At 43.0% G+C, this 24,315-nt stretch overlaps 1 protein-coding gene across 2 annotated transcripts in view; it reads right to left on the bottom strand.

Moving 5' to 3' along the window:
* Positions 1-24,315, bottom strand: part of cpped1 (calcineurin-like phosphoesterase domain containing 1) — a 212,052-nt gene that overhangs the window by 150,704 nt on the left and 37,033 nt on the right. For both annotated transcript variants that reach the window (XM_073060486.1, XM_073060487.1), the window contains exon 2: positions 17,965-18,183. In XM_073060486.1, coding sequence (XP_072916587.1) covers positions 17,965-18,183 — 219 coding nt within the window. The remainder of the gene's footprint in view (positions 1-17,964; positions 18,184-24,315) is intronic.

Raw genomic sequence — 24,315 nt, 5'->3', positions numbered from 1 at the left:
ACACAAGATGCAGGGAAATCTAGGCAATTTACACAAAATACTGGAAGAACTCAGCAAGTCAGGAAGCATCTATGCAGAGAAATAACAGTTGACATTTTGGGCTGAGATCTTTCACCAGGACTCTTTATTGCACAAATTCAAGTCACATTCATAGGAGCAGAGTATCTAAAAATGATCAGGAAATGGTCATTGACATTTTTCACTTCCTCATTGAGTACATTTTCAATCATGTCATGTTGGAACATGGAATGCAATGTGAAATAATTTCTAGGCCATGATCTCCTAACTGCAGGCACACAAACAATGGAGTATTTTCTGCAGCTTGCCCTTGAGATCTCTTCAGGGAATATGAAGTAGATGCATTTCAGTATAAGTATTTAAGTAAGCTCAGTTTTATCAAGCAAATAAACATAAGCAAATCCAGCAGCACAGCAACATAGGCTTAATGTGATGAACATTTTTCATAATCTACAATAGCTTGGAGTTCGATGGACTGTTTCATAACAAAGCCAGCAGAAGTGATGATCTGCATACTGATTCACTCACTTTCGGATCTGTCAGTTATTGGCTTCTGGTTGGTTGTAGAGTTTTAGAAAGATGGATTGTGAATTCATGTTTCTTTTTAGCTTTAAAGCTAAGACATTAATCCCGTCACTTTCCTCAAAACTATTATACCAAAATAAGCACTTCCTTTCCATGTTATTTGTGCAGCTTTCTGTTAATGCACCCAACCTATTAGTATGCCATAACATTTAGATCCTGTAATTACAAGCCCCACAGCTTCTAACTCTGTTTTCAATCTGGTCAGGTATAACAGTTGCTTGCGATAATTTCAAGGTAAACTAGCAAGTTCCTGAACTAATGAGAGCTTGAAAGTCCCGGGTTTAGGACTGGACGCCCAGAGGCAGCCTATCCTGAGGTTTAGGGCCTCCGTGTTTGAGGCGTGGGTGGGAGGGAAATGACTTGTTTTGCTGTTGTTGTCATTTTGTTCTGTTTGTCTTGTGCATGATGTTGTGTTGAACATGGTGGGCATGTTATGTTGGCACCAGAATGTGTGGCCAGAGAATGTGTTGGCACCAGAAAATTTGTATCTACATCTAAAGACTTGGGCACAAGCTTAAATTCCATAGAGTACCTATGGGATTTAAATTCAGGAGAATAAATAAATCTGCAATTATAAGTTGACATTAACAATGGTGACCATGAAACCACTTCAAAAGAAACATCTGATTCACGAATGTCGGTTGTAATTCTCATATGGTCTGCCTTTAATGTGGCAACTGACTCACTGAAGTTGACTATTAACTGTGCTCTGTCATTGCCTAGCAAGTCTCTGGGAGGCATTTTGGAATGGATGACAGGCTATGACACTCACAAATATAGATAAAAAGCATATAGAAGTTTAAGAATTTAATTTATTTTCCCTTTCATAGGGTTATTATTATTTTTTTAATGAAAAATCACCAATACTTCTCCATTCCTAAGGTTGTCATTGCTGGGGGTGGTAGTGGGGATAAGCTCCCACTACCTAGAAAGTGCTCCAAATGGCATGCATCTCTAACAGTTTCTGACAACCAAGCCCAACGCTTGGCCTTCACGTGCGGCTTCATTACAAAGCCTGGCAGAACTGTTTTCACTGACAAGAGAAGGGGGCATAGTCGGACCACTGGCTCCTCAAAACCAGTTGCTTCAGACAGTTAGTGCTTGTCAGCCTTGGATGGCAGCCTGCCTAGGAGAAGAAAAACTCTGATTTTAAATCTCTGCTGCCTTGCAGCCATACCCACCCATGGAAAAAGTTTCAGGAGTAAATGCCGAGGAAGAAATCCATAGCCGGGGTCCCTAAGGCAGTTTGATGTTGTTTACAACCTCCTCAAAGACACTGGTGCCAAACTGCATCAGCTCTTGCCCTTCCTTTGGACTGCATCAGTGATGTGGAGAGGGGGAACTCACTGCATGGGCAACAGCCAATTCTCCAAACCTTCCAGCCCAGGCCTGTGCCCTGAAGAGGACACAGTCCACCAGAGGCGCAAACTTAAGATCCCCCAGGATCGATGGCTACTACTTCTCCATATTTACACCCTCTCATATGAAATCAAAAATGGTGGCAATCATATCCATAATTATGATGTCATCCAAATCCTACAGCTCTAGGCATGTCATCCATTGGGTGACAGACTTCAAAATAAAGATCATCTTTCTTTCTCACATACATCAAAACACACAGTGAAATGGGCTATTGGTGTCAAATCACAAAGGATTTTGCTGAGCAGTCCTCAAGTGGCAACACGCATCTGGCACCAACATGACATGTCCACAGCTCACTAACCTTGGACTGTATGTCTTTGTACTATAGGAGGAGTGCGGAACACTCAAGAAGAAACCCAGTCATGGGGAGAACGTACAAATTCCTTACAGATAGTGGCAGGAATCAAACCCTGATCTCCCAGCTGGCACTGTAAAGTGATTGTTCTAACTGCAATGCTACCGTGCCACTCCTGCTAATCCACAGCTTATTGGAGAGAAGTTATTTCTTCATATTAAGTACAAAAAAAGTTAGCAAAGTTCTCAAATTCAGTACGTTTTGTTTCAACGATGCCTCAAAAGAAAGAACATGAGATATCTTCCTCAGAGCAGAAACTGTGCTTGATTATAATACATCAAGTTCAAGCACAATAATATGATTGGTGTTTGTTTTAAATGGAAATTCAATGGTGTTTGAGATTCTGTCATAAAAACATCCAAGATAATTTTTAGATCAGTAGGAACTCTGGTTCATTTCTATTTCCTTATTTAAATAAAAGTTTTTGAAATATACAGTATTTGAAATTGTTTTACCAAAGATGTAATCAATTTAGAAATTATCATCAAATATAATATATACCATTAATTTCTTTATGACTGGATGTAATTGGTCTAGAAATGCATCTTAATAACCTTAATTGTTGGGCATACCATTTGTATTTAAGTTTGTCTCGCCAATACTAATGTTTGATGCTAATGTAAGTAGCAGATGTTGTATCCGCTCATAGCTCAGTATCCTTCCATATACTCTACTCTGCTGCAGTTGAATAGACAAAATTTAACCTCTGCAGAATAAGTTTGACATCATCTGCGTACAGGAATTATTAGCTACAATTCATTACATTAAATTAGCAAATGAAGTGGAAACTTGAACAGTGGCCAATCTGAGTTCAGAGGTGAAAAGTAACAGTGTTTTCACCCAGGTTGAGGCACGTGGAGTGGCCATTGTTGGAGTGGTGCAGTGTAAGAGTGGGGCGACTTTTGGTCTTGGTTCAATAGGTTTGGGCAGCTTTTGGTAAGCTTTTTCTTGTTCATTCTTCATCTGTAAGTGTATGGTTGGGGCAGTAAGAATGGCTCCAGGGGATATGTTTTGCTCATTGTGTGAGATGTGGGAATTGATAACCACATCTGCACCAAGTGCACCAAACTGCAGCTCCTCAGAGAAAGTGCTAAAAAACTGGAGCTGCAACTCGATGACTTTTGGCTCATGGGGGAAATTGAGGAGAGATGATAGATAGGAGCTACAGAGAGCAAGTCACCCCAAGGCTGCAGGAAGCAGGTGAATGGGTGACAGTCAGGAGAGGGAAAGGCAACTAATCTCTAAAAGTGCATAAGACGACATTAATTAGCAGCACGACACAGTGTAAACAATTATTCTGCAGAACAAGAGGAAATCTGCAGATGTTGGAAATCCACGCAACACACCCAAAATGCTGCAGGAACTCAGCAGGCCAGGCACCATCTATGGAAAAAAGTATTGTCCATGTTTCAGGCAAGGGTAAGAAGTCTCTGATGGGAATTATTTACGCACCTCTGAACAGTAGTCAGGATGTGGTCTGAAGAAAAATATGGAACCTTGGTTCTCTAGGGATATTGGAACTCTGATAAAGAAGAAGAGAGGTGTATGACATGTATAGGAAACAGGGAGCAAATAAGGTGCTTGAGGAGTATAAAAAGTGCAAAAAAAACTTAAGAAAGAAATCGAGGAGGACTAAAAGACATTGCTTTGGCAGTCAACGTGAAGGATAATCCAAAGGGCTTTTACGGGTATATTAAGAGCAAAAGGATAGTAAGGGATAAAATTGGTCCTCTTGAAGATCAGAGTGGTCGGCTATGTATGGAACCAAAAGAAATGGGGGAAGATCTTAAATGGGTTTTTTGCGTCTGTATTTACTAAGGAAACTGGCATGGAGTCAATGGAAATAAGGCAAACAGGTTGTGAGGTCATGGAACCCATACAGATTGAAGAGGAGGAGGTGCTTGCTATCTTGAGGCAAATTAGAGTAGATAAATCCCCAGAACCTGACAGGGTATTCCCTTGGACCTTGAAGGAGACTGGTGTTGAAATTGCAAAGGCCCTAGCAGATATATTTAAAATGTCGGTATCTACGAGTGAGGTGCCGGAGGACTGGAGGATAGCTCATGTTGTTCCGTTGTTTAAAAAAGGCTTTAAAAGTAATCTGGGAAATTATAGGCCGGTAAGTTTGACGTTGGTAGTAGGTAAATTATCGGAAGAAGTACTAAGAGATAGGATCTACAAGTATTTGGATAGACAAGGACTTACTAGGGAGAGTCAACATGGCTTTGTGCGTGGTAGGTCATGTTTAACAAATCTATTAGAGTTTTTTGAGGAGGTTACCAGGAAAGTGGATGAAGGGAAGGCAGTGGATGTTGTCTACACGGACTTCAGTAAGGCCTTTGACGAGGTCACACATGGGAGATTAGTTAGGAAGATTCAGTCACTAGGTATACATGGTGAGGTAGTAAATTGGATTAGACATTGGCTCAATGGGAGAAGTCAGAGATTGGTAGTGGAGGATTGCTTCTCTGAGTGGAGGCCTGTGACTAGTGGTGTGCCACAGGGATGAGTGCTGGGTCCATTGTTATTTGTCATCTATATCAATGATCTGGATGATAATGTGGTAAATTGGATCAGCAAATTTGCTGATGATACAAAGTCTGGATGTGTAGTGGACAGTGAGGAAGGTTTTCAAAGCTTGCAGAGGGATCTGGACCAGCTGGAAAAATGGGCTGAAAAATGGCAGATGGGAGTTTAATACAGACAAGTGTGAGGTATTGCATTTTGGAAGCACAAACCAAGGTAGAACATACAAGATAAATGGTAGGGCACTGAGGAGTGCAGTAGAACAGAGGGATCTGGGAATACAGATACAAAATTCCCTAAAAGTGATGTCACAGGTAGGTAGGGTCATAAAGAGAGCTTTTGGTACATTGGCCTTTATAAGTCAAAGTATTGAGTATAAGAGCTAGAATGTTATAGTGAGGTTGTATAAGGCAGTGGTGAGGCCAAATTTGGAGTATTCTGTACAGTTTTGGTCACCAATTTACAGGAAGGATATTAATAAGGTTGAAAGAGTGCAGAGAAGGTTTACAGGGATGTTGCCAGGACTTGAGAAACTGAGTTACAGAGAAAGGTTGAATAGGTTAGGACTTTATTCCCTGGAGTGTAGAAGAATGAGGGGAAATTTGATAGAGGTATATAAAATTATGATGGGTATAGATAGAGTGAATGCAAGCAGGCTTTTTCCACTGAGGCGAGGGGAGAACAAAAAAAGAGGACATGGGTTAAGGGTGAAGGGGGAAAAGTTTAAAGGGAACTTTGGGGGGGGGCTTCTTCACGCAGAGAGTGGTAGGAGTGTGGAAGGAGCTGCCAGATGAAGTGGTAAATGCGGGCTCACTTTCAACATTTGAGAAAAACTTGGACAGGTACATGGATGAGAGGTGTATGGAGAGATATGGGCCAGGTGCAGGTCAGTGGGACTAGGCAGAAAAATGGTTCACAGCCAAGAAGGGCCAAAAGGCCTGTTTCTGTGCTGTAAAGTTCTATGATTCTACAAATTATGGCGGGAGGTAGAAAAAGCATGTCATAAATGTAATGTTACATTAGTCAAGGGGGATTTCAATATACAGATAGATTAAGAACATCAAGTTGATACTGACCCCATTACAGAATGTGGAATGACTCTGAGATGGCTTTTTGGAGCAGCATGTGGGTTGAATCCATTAAGGGATCAGTAATTCCGGATTGTGTGTTGTGTAATGAACTGGATATGATTAGGGAGCTTCGGTAACAGATCCTTAGGAAACAGTGATCATAATATGATAGAATTCACCCTGCAATTTGAGAGGGAGAAGCACAACCTTGGCCAGCTCCTCTCTCATGCCTCTGTAATTCTCTATGCTCCATTGAGAGAGGAGCTGGCCAAAGTTAATTGGAAACGAACACTTGCAGGGATGATGGCAGAGCATCAACGGATGGAGTTTCTGGGAAAAACTCAGAAGGTAAATGATGGATACATTCTGAAGAAGAGGAGGTATTCTAAACGCAGGGTGATGCAACTGTGGTTGACAGGGGAAGTCAAAGGCAACATAAAAGCAAAAGAGAGGGCATATAATTAAGCAAACATTAGTGGGAAGTTAATGAATTGAGATCTTTTTAAACCCACAGAAGGCAATTAAAAAAACTATAAGGGGGAAAAGTTGAAATATGAAGGTAAACTTGCTAATAATATCAAATGATACTGAAAGCTTTTTTAGGATATATAAATAGTAAAAGAGAGGCTAGAGTCAATATTGGACCACTGGAAAATGACACTGGGGACACAGTAATGGGGGACAAGGAAATGGTGGAAGAACTAAATAAGTATTTTGCATCTGGACCTGATGGACTACACCCCAGGGCTCTGAAAAAGGTAGCTGAAGAGATTGTGGAAGCATTCGTAATGATTTTTCAGGAATCAATAAATTCTGGTATGGTTTCGGAGAACTGAAAAATTGCAAATGTCACTCCATTCTTCAAGGGAGGGAGGCAGAAGACAGGAAATTATAGGCCAGTTAGCCCGACCTCAGTGGTTGGGATCAATTGTTAAGGATGTGGTTTCAAAGCACTTGGAGGCACATGACAGAACAGGCCAAAGTCAGCAAAGTTCCTGAAGGGAAAACCTTGCCTGACAAATCTGTGGGAAATTTTTGAAGAAATAACAAGCAGGATAGACAAAGGAGAATCAGTTGGTATTCTGTACTTGAATAATCATAAGGCCATTGACAAGGTCCCACACATGAATCTGCTAAAGAAGATAAAAGCCCAGGGTATTGCAGGAAAGATACTAGCATGGATAGAGATTAGCTAATTGGCAGGAGGCAAAGAGAGGGAATAAAGTGATCCTTTTCCAATTGGCTGCTGGTGACTAGTGGTGTTCCACAGGGGTCCGAGCTGGGACCGCTTCTTTTTATGTTATATGTTAACGACTTGGATGATGGAATTGATGGCTTTGTGGCCAAATTTGCTGACGATACAAAAACAGGTGGAGGGGCAACAAACACAAAATGCTGGAGGAACTCAGCAGGCCAGGCAGCATCTATGGAAAAGAATACAATTGATGTTTCAGACCGAGACCCTTCAGCAGGACTGGAAAAAAAAGATAAGGAGTAAAGTTAAAAGGCGGGGGGAGGGGAAAGAGAAACACAAGGTTACAGGTGAAACTGGGAGGGGGAGGGGTGAAGTAAAGAGCTGGGAGGTTGATTGGTGAAAGAGATACAGGGCTGGAGAAGGGAGAGTCTGATAAAAGAGGTCAGAAGGCTATGATAGAAAGAAAAGCGGGAGGGGCACCAGAGGGAGGTGATGGGCAGGCAAGGAGATAGGTTAGAGAGGGTAAAGGGAATGGGGAATGGTAAAGGAGAGGAGAGGACATTACCAGAAGTTCGAGAAATCGATGTTCATACAATCAGGTTGGAGGCTACCCAAACGGAATATAGGGTGTGGGTCCTCCAACGTGAGTGTGGCCTCATCGCAACAGTACAGGGGAGTCATGGATAGACATATCAGAATGGGAATGGGAAGTGGAATTAAAATGGGTGGCCACTGGGAGATCCCGCTTTTTCTGACAGATTGAGCATAGGTGCTTGGCCATACTCGAGTACTGTGCCTACGCTGTACACTCCGCTGACACATGACTGCACAGCCAAACACCTGAGTAATCACATCATCAAATTCCCCGACGTGACAGAGGTGGTGCTCAATACTAACAATGAGATGGCCTACAGCAAGGAGGTAGGAGCACTCGAAGCCTGGTGTCAGGCAAGTAACCTTTTCCTCAGTGTCAACAAGCCGAAGGAGATGGTTTCAGAAGAACTCGCAACACTCACACCTCTATTTACATTGGCGGCACAGCAGTGGAAACTGTGAGCAGTTTCAAACTCGTGGGAGTGCACAGTTTGCACAACATCTCATTCTACAGAATCAGGAAAGCTCATCAACACCTCTACTTTCTAAGGAGGCTGAGGAGAGCTGGACTTTCCATATCTACATTCATGCTATTCTATAGATGCGTTGTAAAGAACATCCTAACAAGCTGTATCACTTCTTGGTACAGAAATTACACTGTGGCAGAGAGGAGGCTCTACAAAGTTGGTTCTTTGCCATTTTTCCTTCACACTGAACAACTTTTTCCTCAACTCCACTCACTTCCTCCACATCAAATGAGAACAAGCATGGCTCCAACCTATGTCTCACCCTTTGTGGGATGTGTAGAACAATCCCTGTGCCAACCCTATTCAGCCTTCCCTTGCTAAAGGATGATGGGGCTGTCAGAAGCATCTCCTCTATTTCCTGCTCTCACTCCTACTTCCCACCCAAAGCAAGGGCAGGGCTCCTTTCATCACCACCCTCCACGTTCAACCACCTGAAACTCCTCCCCTCCCTTTAAGCATTCAAAGGGATCACCCCCTCTCCACTAGCTATTTCCCTTTTCAGTTCATTTTCCTCAATGATGCAACAACAGCCTTTTTAAGCTCCATCTTTCCTATCACTGGGGACCCAAACAGTCCCTGTGAGCAAAGATGCACTATTTCTAATTTGGGGCTTTGGATCTGGTGCTCACAATTTGGTCTGCCTTTCACTGGCAAAAGCAAATAAACACCGGTGACCACATTGAAGAGCACAGCGTCTTCTGTTCCACCTACCAAATCCATGAATCGGCTTCAATGACACATCTGCCGTAGTCAACAGGATTTGGTGAGTGTAACAGGAGTTTCAAATGTTCAAAGGGAAGGGAAGAGTAAACAAGTGAATTCCTCGGGTAAGGAGTGCTGAGTTCCGGGATGGACCAACAACAGTGCTGGGTTCAACAGTCTCTCCAACCTACTGGCAGGCCATGGCACACCGGTGGACTGGTCAGACAAATTGGACTCCCGTGGGAAGAAGATTGGACACAACATTGTGTCTGTGTTAAATGAGATAGGGTTCCCAGACAAGACGGGGAACCAAAGGGGTGCCCTTTGGCTTCTGGCAGCCATTGTGAAAGCACCAGCATGAGATGATCACACAAGGAGAGTGGAGATGGTAAGTGTGAAGAACGAGGTGGAGGTGCTGTACCACCATGGGGGAAGAAGCTGCCCAGTCAGCACAGACCTGGGCCAAAGAGCAAGAAGACAAGGGTACAAAGATAGCCTGTCAGCTAGTGAAAGTGCGACAATCAGAAGCTGCCTAGTGGGCTAACTGGCAACTGGATCCTGTTAAGGAGCGAGCTTTGATGCTGCAAGGAGATGATCCCAACAAGTGAGTAAGGAATGTGGAAGAGATAGTACAGCAGAATCCGGTGATTCTCCCTCAAAATAACCACCTTCCTTGCTATGCACCAGAGACAGTACAGGCTTGACCAGTGACCATGCAGTCCCATATCCAGCATGGGCAGTTTCAGCCCTTGTCCCCTCTGACCCTCACATGACAGCAGGTGGATGAGAAACTTGAAAGCAGAATCCGGGAGAACTTCTGGCCACATGGTTATTGAGGATATGGGATACTAGAGAGAACCTATCTAATAGAGAGATGCGCACCCTAGGAGGGGTTATCATCCCAACATGCGGTCAATAATACCCTGAGGATGCCATTCACTCCCCACGGGATAATAAATCCTTATGCGTCAGGTACCCTTCCCTCCTTGAGTGGGATTTAAAGCCCCGGCCAGAGTGAAGCAACCAGAGCCCTTCACTAGTTGCCTCTAATTACAGGTTTATGTAGTGATACTGATAGCCCGCCTGAGGATCTTGAACTAATCCCTGCCATGGTAGGGCATTTGGTTATGACAGCAGCTCCCCACTTGAAAGCAGTGGTGCAACTTTAACGGGACCAGCAGTGGGAATACCATATATGCAGTTGCTAGAAGGGTTGGAATAGATAGCACAAGGTACACGTAGCTGGGTTCAGAAGTTGGATAAGCAGATGGGGATTGGGGGAGCACAGCTTACGGCGCAGGTACTGAAGGAGCAGATTGATGGGGTTCCCTCTCCCATCCTCTGCGATGTGGAGGGAACATGAAATACAGTTGGTGTTGTGACGATTGCTTACGTTCATTGAATGGAGATCAGTGTGATTGATTTGGTGATCAGGACTTTTTAAGTTGTTGAATTAGTTACCTATAGAGTCTAAAACCACCCACAGTCATTTTAGTTCATTTGAACATTCGTTCTCTCACATACACACACACACACACACACACACACACACACACACACACACACACACACACACACACACACACACACACACACACACACACACACACACACACACACACACACACACACACACACACACACACACACACACACACACACACACACACACACACACACACAGTTTCATAGTTATAATCATAGAACACTACAGCACAGAAACAGGCCCTTCGGTCCACCTAGTCTGTACTGAACCATTTATCTCCCTTATATATAGCCCATTTATAGCCCTCCATACCCCTCCCATCCATGTACCTATCCAAATTTTGCTTGTGTTTAAATCAAACCTGCATCTAAGCACTTTTACTGGCTGCTCATTCAAGGAATTATGGATTTGTATTGTCAGATCCCCTTTTCCACCACAGTGCCCTACCACTCAACATGCAAGACCTACCCTGCTTGGTCCTTCCAAAGTGCAATATCTCACACTTGTCTGCATTAAATTCTATCTGCCATTTTTTAGCCCAATTTTTCCAGCTGGTCCAGAACCCGCTGCCAGTTCTGATAGCTTTCCTCGCTGTCCGCTACACCACCATTTTGGTGTCACCTACAAGCTTGCTGATCCAGTTTACTACGTTATCATCCAGATCGTTGACGTACATGGCAAACAATAATGGACCCAACACCAATCCCTGCAGCATACCACTAGTCGCAGGCCTCAAGTCAGAGAGCCACTATCTACTACCATTCTTTGGCTTCTCCTACAAAACCAATGTTTAATCCAATTTACTACCTCAGCTTGAATGCCAAGCAACTGAATCATCTTAACCAACCTTGTCAAAGACCTTACTGAAGTCCATGTAGACAACTTCCACTACCTTGCCTTCATCAACTTTCCTAATAACTTTCTCGAAAAGCTCTATAAGATTGGTTTGACACAACCTACCACACACAAAACCTGATGACTATCCCTAATCAGTCCCTCTCTATCCAAGTACTTATATATCCAATTCCTTCCAATAAATTTCCCACTACTGATGTCAGGCTCACTAGCCTATGCTTTGCTGTTTTATTCTTAGAATCTTTCTTAAACAACAGAACAACATTAGCTTTCATCTAATCCTACAGGATCTTATCCATGGCTAAAGATATTTTAAATATCTCTGCTAGGGCCTCTGCAATGTCTGCAGAAGCCTTCCACTGGGTCTGAAGTCATCATGTCATTCTCCTCTGTAATCTGTATATGGTCCATGCTGCTTTGCTCCACATCTATAAACTCGGTGTCTGTCCGCCAAGTAAATTGTTGCTGTTGTTCCTTTTCGACCTTGTGGCGCATCAGACAGTATTCTTTTTGCCAGTTCCTTAGCATTTGTCTGTTTTTTTTTTCCAAACAAGGCCGAGTTGCTAGCTTGATACTCAACCCAGTGCAGATGGAAAGCATGCAAGAAGCAGGCTGGATTCGAACCCATGACCACTGGCCTCAAAGTCCAGTGCTAATGCCACTACAGAGGCAAAAAATTCATTTAAGATCTCTCCCATCTCTTTCAGCTCCATGCACAGATTACCAGTCTGTTCTTCCACAGGACTAACTTTGTTCCTTGTTATCCTTTTGATCTTAATACATCTGTAGAAGTCCTTAGGATTCTCCTTCACCTTGTCAGCTAGAACAACCTCATGCTTCCTTTTAGCCCTCCTGATATCCTTAAGTATATTCTTGCATTTCTTATACTCAAGTACCTCACTTGTTCCTACCTGCTTATACCTGGCGTGCATCTTCTTTTTCTTAACCAGGGCCTCAATATCTCTAGAAAGCAAAGGTTCCCTAAACCTGTAATCCTACCTTTTAATCTGACAGGAACATACAAACTCTGTACTCTCAAAATTTCACTTTTAAAAGCCTCCCACTTACCAAGTCCACCTTTGCCAGAAAACAACCCATCCCAATATACACATGCCAGATCCTTTCTGATACCAACAAAAATTGGCCTTTCTCCAATTTAGAATCTCAGCTCAAGGACCAGACCTATCCTTTTCCATAATTACCTTAAAACTAATGATATTATGATTATGAGATGCAAGGTGTTCTCTGACACAAACCTCTGTCACCTGCCCCGACTCATTTCTTAACAACAAATTTAATATCGCACTCTCTCTAGTTGAGACTTCTATGTACTGATTAAGGAAACTTTCCTGAACACATTTGACAAACTCTTTCCCATCCAGCCCTTTAACAGTATGGCAGTCCATAATGGAAGTTAAAATCCCTATCACAACCTAATATTTCTTAGAACAGTCTGTGATCTCTCTACAAATTTGCTCCTCTAAGTCCCACGGTTGGGTGGTCTGCAATATCGTCCCTTTCTTATTCCTCCACTCTACCCATAAAGCCTCAAAAGAGGAGCTCTCCAGTCTGTCCTGGCTGAGCACTGCTGTGACATTTTCTCTGACTAGTAATACCACCCCTCCCCCTTTAATCCCTCCTACCCTACACATCTAAAACAACGGAACCCTGAAACTCTATCAGCCCTGCCCCTCTTGCAACCAATTTTCGCTAATGTCATAATTCCACGTGCTGATCCCTGCCCTAAGCTCATCTGCCTTTCCTACAATACTCCTTGCAATGAAAGATATGCGGCTCAGAACACTTTCCACCATGCTCAACCTTTTGATTCTTGACTTTGTATGCAGGTTTAACAACATTGTTATCCATAACCACTCCATGATCTGTTCTGGCACTCTGGTCCCCTGCAACTCGAGTTTAAACTGCACCCCCTCCCCCTACAGCACTATCAAACCTCCCCTCCAGCCCATGTGGAAACCGTTGCTGTGTTACTTGTGTTATCAACAAAGAACCACAAGAAACATACAACACAGTCTCTTTTCACAAGAACACTGCACCCACAGCGACTACCTTTCTCATTCAGCATAGGGACAACTAAGCAAAAAAGATAACATTTATCTGCTTATAATTAGCTTGGAATGAGACAAAGTTATATCATTTTAGACAAGAGTGGAATACACAGAGGATTCAGATCCCACCAATTCTGGAGGAAAGTGAGCAGAATACACGAGTGTTCCTCACCGTGGATATTGAGAAGATTAACATCCTCTGTCACTTGCACCACGGTGCCTCACTCACAACGTTGGAGATGAATTAATCAGTACTGCTAAAGTACGAGCGCAGGCAGCTCTCCCCCGTGCAACAGCTGGGAAAAGATTTCTTATAAGCCAGCAACACAAACCAGCGTCAGGTGAAAAATAACAATGTCCCAAGCCCAGGTAATAATAACCACCAGCACCATCTTTTACATGTCATGTAGAATGTGACAAGATAGGTTGAGAGATAATAGGCCAGCTCTCTAAAGAGCCAACAGACTGGTAATTTAGCTTCCCTTCTGACAGTCATGGCTGCAATGCAGTAGCAGCAGCTGCAGCAAAATAGCCCAAATGGCATCAGCCTTTCCTACCGAATCAAGGCAAAACACTCCGCTCACAATGCCTCTTCAGGAGGATACTTTTTCCCTTCCTAACAAATAATTACTTCAGCTGTCAGTGGCAACTAGCTGAAAGAGAACAGTGACAGATAGATTAGTTGGGAGCGCAGACCTTAAATCTGATTGATTTTATTAACACAGGATATGTGCAGACAATAAGGCCAATTATTTCCCGTCAATTGGGAACACAAGAGAAAACAAAAGGGCATACATTCCCTGGAGTCTTCTCTGTTAGATAAGATTATGGCTGCTTCTTTTCCTCAATTCCACTTTCCCAGCCTGATTCTTATATTCTCTAATTCCTTTAGTATTCAAGATTCTGGTTTGGCCTTGCCTATACCAAATAACTGAATACCCATAACTCTCTGATGTGAATACATTGAGTCGTGGTGAGGATTTAGTTTTTTTTGAGGTTTGCAAGAATGGTTTTGGGAACAGAGAGGGGAATTAGTGGTTAGGTTAGGGTTTAAAGAACAGGAATATGGAGGTATTAGAGATCAGGATTGAGTCCAAGTCTCCATCTTGTTTTGGAAGGCTAGCTAGCCATGTGGACATGGGACACCCAAGAGCAGATGTCGTTTTGGCGGAAAGTGGATGAGGGCCTTCTCAGGCCAGCAAGTTGTTGGTGGGTTCTGGAGTTGTAGCTCTGTGCGGGCAGGATGAATGAATTCTGACAGCTCCCTGGGTTTATGAATTATTGAGAGTGGGGTTTCAGGCCTAGTATTCGGTGAACGGCGTGGCCTGAGATCAATGGTGAGGATTAACGATCGAGAGTCGAATCGGAAGTCTGGAAGTCGTGGCCTGTTGGCTGGAGCCGTGTCTGCAAGCATCTGCGAGTCTGCTGGGGAGGTCAAAACCCAGTGGAGGCTGCAGAAGACACCCTGTCTTGGCTTAAAGGACTGTGTATACGTCTGGGTAGGAAGAAGAATTTGGGGTTGTTTTGCGGTTTTGTTTTCTTGCTTGCTGCGTTCTGTGTTGTTCTGCTCAGCACAGTGCACATACTATGCTTGCGCCAGAATGAGTGGGCACACCAGTGGGCTGTCCCTGGCACACCCTCGGGTGCACTGGCTGTTCGCACAAATAACGCATTTCACCGTATGTTTCCATGTACACCTGATAAGTCATCTTGAATCTTAAATCCTGAATTCCACAGATTTACTACTTTTAACGTTAAGCATTTTCATCTTATCAAGTCCACAATATCCCACCTTTTATATGAGATTATGGTTCTAGGTTAAGGCAATCCAGCCATAGCCTCACATCATCTTACTAGCCTCAGAACAGAGCAAAATATCAAGATGCACTCAGCAAAAGGAAATCATAGGTATTTTTTTAAATTGCAAATGCCCTTCCTGACTATTAAAACCTGTAGATACGTACCCTCAGATTTCTTAACTTTGTAGCACCTCGATTTTGGCTACTTTCAGAGAGTAATTACTCTCTGGAATTCTCTATCACAGAGCAACACGCACAAAATGCTGGAGGAACTCAGCAGTCCAGGTGGCATCCATGGAAAAGAATACAGATGACGCTTTGGGCCGAGACCCTTGTGTGTGTTGCTTGGATCTCCAGCATCCGTAGATTTTCTCTTGTTTGTGATTGGTCTCTTTTAGGCTTGATCATTAGAAGCTAAAGCAGCGGAGGTTGGAAGACTGAGGAATTGAGGGATATGGGCTACAGGCACAGCTCAGCGTTCAAAATGTATTATCAAAGTACATACATGCCACCATATACAACCCTGAAGATCATTTTCTTTGGTATGTGGACGGGTGATGGAGGCTTGCGACAGATTAGCCATGATTATAATGCCTGACCTACAGTTCTTGTGGTGGGGCGGGGGGGCAGGTGGCCCACTCATTATGTTCTAGGCTGTCTCCTAACCACCACCAAAAATGCCATCAGTTCTGTAACACTGTCCATTACAACTCCTGTCGTCTCCATCTTAGGCTATTACACGAGTTCTGGATGGCCATCTTTTCTCAATTACCCAGTTCGTCAAACCTCAACACTTCAATACAACATTATGAGGGACACAGATAGGGTAAATGCAGGCAGGCCTCTTCCACTGAGGTTGGGCAAGAGTAGAACTAGAGGTTAAGGGTGAAAGGTGAAATATTTAAGGGGAACCTGAGTGGGAATTTCTTCAGATGGTGGTGTGAGGGTGGAACAAGCCGCTAGTGGAAGTGGTAGATGCTGGTTCAACTGCAACATTGAAGTAAAATTTGAATAAGTATATGATGGGTGAGGCATGGAAGACCAGGTATGGATTGAGACCAGGCGAAATAAAAGCCTGACATGAACAAGATGGGCTGAAGGGCCTGCTCCTGTGCTGTAGAGCTCTATGGCTTTATGCCACTCCACACAGAACCACTGATCTATTATCTATTATTCTATTGCATACTGATCCAATGTGGCTTCCAGGACTAGAGCAAAGTTAAAATGTTACTTCTCAGATAAAAGAAAGTTTCTTTTTAGCCTCAGTCATCCCTTTAATTTTCCACAGCATCTGCAACCCTGACAAACATAATTTCTTTCTTATTTTTCCCAGTACAGGCATTCGTTGTCTAAGCTCTCTTCTTCCATTAAATTAAACTCGGAGACACTTGAGGCAGATACACACTTCTGAGGATGAACCGCAGCAGAGGCACTGGACTTGTTTACCACAGTGTTCAAGAGCCTCCAATTCCCCAGAAAGAAATGCTGAATGCTGTTTTTCTGAAGTGTACATTGTTCATCCACCCAAATTACACCAGGGGAGCTGTTGAAGTCCTAAGAAATTCCACCTCCTCGTCTTGCATATTTTTTTCACTAGCTCTGAATTCTGCAAACATCAAGAGGAGAAATCCCCCTCTATTGCCTTAAACATGTCAGCACCAGAAACAATCTTTCCTGCTCCCCTTTCAGCATTCCGAAAGAATTGTTCCCTCAGCTGTTGTCCCCTTCCACTATCCAGTGACCCACCATTTTTTCCAGATGAACTAGCAATTCACTTGTCCCTCCCTGGATTACTCAAGGGTTGAACTCCTGCGAACTGTCAGTAAACACAAGCCAATTTTACACAAGTCAGAAATGTCTACAGTAACCAAGATGATATTGCTCAACATACATTTGCTACAATTCTTCCATTTCAATGAATTATCATTATACTTTATTGTCACCAAACAATTGATACTAGAGCGTACAATCATCACAGTGATATTTGTTTCTGCGCTTCGTGCTCCCTTAAGTACAAATCGAAGTAAATGTAATAAAAATTTAAATTATAAATTATAATTAGAAAAATAGAAAAGGGTAAGTAAGGTAGTACAAGTCAGGTCCAGATAAATCCTAACACTGCCCATGAATATACAGTATACTGTATCCAGTCATTAAAATAACTTTATTATTATTGTTACTAGCATGAAAAATATCCAGGACAACTTGTCAGATTTATGAACTCAGATCACATGTAATGGAGGGAGCCATGTACCTCTCTAATCCAGTGTTTCATAGTTGATAATCACAATGTGCTCTCTACGACATGGCAGAAATGAAGCACACACTGTTTTGAAGAACATCTCCATTCAGTCCACAAGACTAACCGAGTTTCCAATGACCTGCTCTTCCAATTCTCTATTCCACTCACACTTCCTGATCTTCAGCTTCTGCCACAGTTCCGATTAAGCTGAACGGAATCTGGAGAAAGAGCATTTCCTGGCCCTCTGGCTAGTCATGTTACAGCCCTCAAGGCCCAATGCAAAATTCAACAGATTTTACATAATTTCACTTCATATCAGCCAGTTCTGATGAAAGGTCATCAACCTGTGGTATTAACTCTCATTTTCTCTCCCCGCAAATGTTGCCTGGCCTGCTGAGTATTTTCAGCATCCTCTGCTTTTATTTAGGACAAATATTTGTGTTCTTTAGAAAACAAATAAATTCGACATGAAGAGTTCTCCCACCAGGCTCATTAGTATGTTCTGTTAATAGTGATTACCTGGCATTGCATGAATCAGATCTCCACAGAGTACAAAGAACTTGGGTTTAGGTTTCAGCGCGTTGATGGCCTTTACTGCTTGTTCTGTTAGCTGGACCTCCTCCTGCCATTCATCTCCTCCATTATCACAGTCTCCGACCTTCCAAGCTTTCATTAAGCCAAGCTGTGGATCGGCTCCTTGAATGAAGTAGAAAGGCCCCTTCCAACTGCTTTCTGCCTCTGGGGAAACAGGCAATAACATATTTGCATTTAAGCACAACATAAGCAGAATGAGAGGTTACCTACCTAAACGAAGTTTGAAGAATGTAGTGATGAGCACAAAGGAAGGAAAGTAGCTAATACAAGCAAAAGAGAAAAGTTATGATCACTCTATTATTAATACCTAATAAATGAAAAATAGTTTAAAAGCATCTGGTATCAACACTAAACTTTATTTTATTTATTTAGAGATACAGCACAGACTAGGCCCCTCCAGTCCTTCGAGCCAACAACCCCCAATTTTAGCCCTAGCCTAATTACGCAACAATTTAGAGTGACAAATTAACTGACTAACCAGAACACCTTTGGACTGTGGTAGGAAACCAGAACACCCAGAGAATCCCACAAACTCCACAGGGAGGATGTATAAACTCCTTACACAGAACACTGGAATTGAACTCTGATGCCCCGAGCTGTAATAATGTTGCGCTAACTGCTACACTACCTTGGCACCCCTTTTTAATAAAAGATTTAAAACTAGCAGTTAAGGTGCCTGAAAAGTCACGTTAAAATGACAATGCTCGCAATCCCATGAGTTTTGCTTGTTAATGGTTGTATCACATAGGAATGACCTGTGACAGACGTGTCTTTCCTTCGGTTGGCAAAGGAAACCACAGGAGAATTTTAAATTGGGTCAGTAGAATTAAACAGAATTAGATCAAAGAGCTGAATGTGGACTTCAGGAAAGGTAAAGTGAGGGAACACAAACCAATCTTCATAGAGGGATCAGAAGTGGAGAGAGTGAACAATTTGAAGTTCCTGAGTGTTAAGAACTCTGGGGTCGAACCTGGTCACAGTCTATCAATGCAGCTATAAAGAAGGCAAGACAGTGGCTATATTAGGAGTTTGAGAATATTTGGTTCGTCACCTAAAACACTCGAAAACTTCTATAGATGTACCTTGGAAAGAATTTTGACAGGCTTCATCATTGTCTGGTATGGGGTGGGGGGAGGGGGCTACTGCAAAGGACCGAAAGAAGCTGCAGGAAGTTGTAAAATTAGTCAGTTCCATCTTGGGTACTAGCTTCCAAGACATCTTCGAGCAGCGGTGAGCATCCATTAATAGGAACCCCCATCATCCAGGGCATGCTCTCTTATTGTTACCACCAAGAAAGTGGTACAGAAGCCTCGCACTCAGTGATTCAGGAACAGCATCTTCCCCTCTGTCATCTGATTCCTAAATGAATCAATGAATACAACCTCACGTTTTTCAGTTTTTATATTATTTCTATTTTTGCACTACTTTTAATTTAGCTGTTTAATATACGTATATACTTAATGTAATTAATTTACTTATACATTATTTATTTATTTTTCTTCAGCTCATCATGTATTGCATTGTACTACTGCTGTTAAGTTTACAAATTTCACGACTTACGCCAGTGATATTAGGTTTCAATATGTACATTCAATGTCAGAGAAATGTATACAATATACATCCTGAAATTCTTCCTCTTCGCAACCATCCATGAAAACAGAGGAGCGTCCCAAAGAGTGAGTGACAGTTAAATGTTAGAACCCCAAAGCCTCCCCCCAGCTCCCCCAACACACAAGCAGCAGCAAAGCAACAAACCCCCACCCCACCAACAAAAAACGCATGAGCACCCTCCACCGAGCACTCGAGCGTGCAGCAACCATCAATAAAGACACAGACTTGTAATACCCCAAAAACTACTGGTTCACCCGATAATTAGATATGCCACAGGTTCTCCCTCTCTCACTAATGAGGGAAAAAAAGAGGTGTTCCTGCTTCACCTGCTTCTGAATCTAGTGGCATTAACTGATCCTGAGAGATTAGCACCAGGGGTCTGAGAAAGATTGCATTGGAGACAAAAGTTCCATAGAGAGTTGGTGCCACAGCCAATGGACTCACTTTCAAGGACTTTACGATCCATGTCCTCAGCATTGTTTCATTCATTCATAAATTTACTTATTTACTTTTTCATTCGTTTGTGTGTTTGTTTAATTTGGCATTTGCACAGATCATCTTCTGCACATTGGTTACTTATCAGCGTTTAGTCGTGCTGTTTTTCATTGATTCTATTGTATTTCTTTGTTCTATTGTGAGTCCCTGCAAGACAACAGATCTCGGGGTAGTATTTGGTGACATATACGTATACTAAATTTACTTTGAACTCCGATTAGGCTGACAACAGAGCAAACAGCAAATGAGCAGAAGAAATCACTGTGTCACGCAGCCTCCGTGGAGGCAAAAGGAACGTCTTAATGTGTCTGGTTGAGATCTTGCATCAGGACTGCAGTGTGGGGGGGGGGGGGGGGGGGAGTAATAAGTGTGGAGAGGCGGATTGGTGCTCGTAGGTGATAGGCGGAACCACTGCTGGACACCACCCTCATAGCCCAGTTAAAATGACACTGATACACATGAATAATGGAATCCTGATTTGCAATTATTTATGAGGTTTCTGTGATGTGTAATGAGAGTCCTCCACTTTAAAAATCAAAGGCACTGAAATCGAAGGAAGCAGAATACATGGAGGGGAACAGGTTGGAGGACCACTGGCTGGAGATGGAAACTGTGACTAGCAGGGAGAATGGTGTGATCAGCACGGTCTAGTTGGACAGAAGGGCCTGTTTCTATACTGCAGTACACCGTGACGATGACAGCAGAGGAGGGCAATGGCGGACCGGTGGAACCAGGCTGGGGATGGGGAAGAGAAGGCTGCTTGTCAGTATTTGTGTGTAGTTTCTCATTGAGTATATTGTATTTCTTTGTTCTACTGTGAATGCCTGCAAGAAAATGAACCTCAGGGTAGTATTTGGTGTCACATACGTTCCTTGATAATGAACATACTTTGAACTTTGAAAGGGTGAACAGGGTGAGAAAAAACCCAAGTTGGCCTGCAAGGAGTGCAAACAAAGGGCAGAGGCTCGTAAACTACCCAAAACAACTCCCAGAGAATTCACAACGAATGTCTGGACATTCAAATTACATTGATCGCATCAAATGCTTCCCATTGACCCCAGCCTTCTATATACTTTGAGTGCTGAAACACAAGGCATTTCACAAATCAAATAAAACCTCCTATGTGGTTAATACACAGAAATTTAGTTGACACTGCACTGCGAGAAGATTTAACTGTTAGAACTCTAGGTTATAGTACAAATATAAAACACTTTCAAGGACTCCGCAATTCATGTTCTCAGAATTATTTATTATTATTATATTAGCACAGACTGTCTCTTTTTGCATATTGGCTGTTAGTCAGTCCTTGTGTGTAGTTTTTCATTGATTCTATTGTTGTTTCATTGTTCAACAAGAAAATGAATCTCAGGGTTGTATATAGTGACATATACATACTTAGATAATAAATTTACTTTGAACTTTGAAATAGACAAATTGGTCACTTAAAATAACACCTGTCTCAATAAAAGCAGCCTTGGTGGATGTGGACTGTAATATCCCACAGTCCCTCCAACCCATGTTTTCCTCTATTTGTAAATATTTATTTTAAACAAAAATATGAACACAAATATATCTCAAGAGTCAAATTATGGGCAAACTGTGCAGAGCACCTGCAACAATTAATTATGGAATTTAGTAATTTTAAATTACTTTTTACACCAGATCTGTACAGCGAGATGTCAGATGGCTGTTTAATCCTGACTGGGGCCATGTTCAAATCCACCAAGCCCTTAAAAAAAAGTAAACCTTCCTCTTTATCTGCAGCACTGCTATGAATCTAAGTTCAGTGAAACTGACACAGTGCTCTACATCTGTCAGTTCAATTGCCCCTGTCGCTGTGGCAATGCAAGTCTGAAGATTAACAACCAGCAGTGGGAAACCAACTTTTGGTATATAAATGAGGTTCTCCGGAGTTCAGTGAAATTAAGAAGTCTGATCTAAAGTGGCAGCTTGAATCACTTAAGCCTTAAGTGAAACATTTTTACATGTGGCCACACATAATGATACAAGGTTAAAAAAAATCCCAAATCTTAAAATAATACTTTCATTTCAACAGTAATTACATTCCTTAATGCCTAAAACATGAATGTGCAAGGCTGCCCTTTACAGAGCCAGGAATTGCTGTGGCAGGGCTTCCAAAAGTATCCACAATCCATGTGATTTGTGTTTTAGCTCAAATCATTTACCCACCAAATGCCAGCTGCTCACACACGGCCAGGGAAACTGGGACACTAGTCAGGATATCCGTTCAGACGTACAAGCAGTGCAAGGTTCCCTGTGGCTATTCCCCTCAACAACTCCTCTGGATACCCGCTGGGGGAGAGAGAGCAGGCATGACCTATCAGGACATTTTGGCAGCTGCCACTGTCAGTGGCACTGTGGCTTCTCTGAGCCTTGGCAAGGAAAGGGTAAAGTCAGGGAGAGCAGTAGTGACAGGAGACTCACTAGGGGGACAGATAGGAAATTTGATGGCAGCAAAAGAGACATCATACATCAGAATGGCGTGTTGCCTCCCGGATACTAGGGTTGAGGATGTCTCAGTTTGACCGCAGAACATTCTCGAAGGGTAGGACAAGCACATTAGTACCAATGGCACAGGCAGAGGGGAGGAAGAGGCTCTGCACTGTGAGTTTACCGAGTTACACAAGAGGCCAGAACATGTTAAGACCTTGAAGTTAGAGATCGCTGGTGCCATGTGCAAGTCAGGGCAGGAAGAGAAAGACAGAATAGATGAATGAGTGGCTGAGGAACTGGTGCAGGGTGACCTGTACAAGAAGGACAGATTGCGTCTTACCTGGGGGGAAACCAACATCCTGGCATTGAGGTTCACTAGGGTTACTCAGGAGGGTTCAAGCTATGTTGACTGAGAGATGGAACCAGAGCACCAGGTCAGAAAATAGAGGGATTGAGAGGAAGGTGGATGTCTTGAACAGTAAGAACAGCCAGGAACAAGGTAGTAGACACCATGGGACAGATGGGGTGATGTGCGTGTGTTATAATGCTGGGAGGATCATCGGTAAGGGTGATGAACTTAAACCATGGATCAGTACATGGAATTATGTAGCTGTGGCATAACAGAGTCTTGGTTGAAAGAGGAACAGGAATGGATACATAATGCTCTGCAGTGTTGATATTTTCGAAATGATGCAGGAGGATGATAAAGAGTGAGTGCGTGTGTGTTGGGGGAGCGGTGGTTGAGCTATTAATCAGGGATAATATACCAACTGCACTCAGAGGGGGCAGAATGGAGGATTTATCCACTTAGTCTACATGGAGGAACTCAGAAATAAGAAAGGTGCAATCACTTTGATGGGATTATACTACAGACCGCACAACAGTCACTGGTCCACTGAGAAACAGGTATGCAGGCAGATTACGTAAAGGGGTAAAAAGAACAGGGGATTTGTCGTGGGCAACTTCAACTTCCCTAATATAGATCATAACCTCCCTCATGCAATAAGCTTAGACAGGGAATTTGTTAAGTGCATCCAGAAGAATATCTATGTATTCTTAAATCAATACGCAGATAGTCTAACAAGGGAAAGGGCAATACTGGATCTGGTGTTGGATACTGAGTCTGACCTGAAAATGAGCATCATAGCAGATCTTGCCAAACTAAAGGTCAGCACAGCCTCTCCCTACTGAAGTCAGCTGAGTCCTTACTTGCACAGAGTGAACATCCCGATACAGCTTGTCCCAATGGATTCTAACCAAGCTGCAGCAAGGCAGAATAAATGAAGCAGTGTGTACTGCTGGTCTTGGTATTGGATAATGAACTTCCTGGTCTCGTTCAGATATCTGATTTCAGCACACCCATGAATCTCCTTGCGAGATCGTCTACCTTGTGCGGCTACTTTGTATTTGAGGTTTCTTGCAGTAAAGCAGCTACTTTCCTGGAGACAACACACACAAAATGCTGGAGGAACGGTCTTCATGCCATCAGCAAACGTCGATTTCTCCAAACTTCCGGTAATCCCCCCCACCTTTCAGCATTCCCCATTCCCATTTCCCCATCTCCTTACCTGCCCATCATCTCCCTCTGGGACTCCTCTCCCTTCCTTTCTTTGATGGTCTCCTACCCTCTCCTATCAGATTCCCCCTTCTCCAGCCCTTGACCTCTTTCACCAATCAAGTTCCCAGCTGTTTACTTCTCCCCTCCCCCCTCACAGT

This window comes from Hemitrygon akajei, chromosome 11 (assembly GCF_048418815.1).
Source record: "Hemitrygon akajei chromosome 11, sHemAka1.3, whole genome shotgun sequence".
In the NCBI taxonomy this organism is placed as follows: Eukaryota; Metazoa; Chordata; class Chondrichthyes; order Myliobatiformes; family Dasyatidae; genus Hemitrygon; species Hemitrygon akajei.
This window is presented reverse-complemented; position numbering and strand designations above follow the sequence as displayed.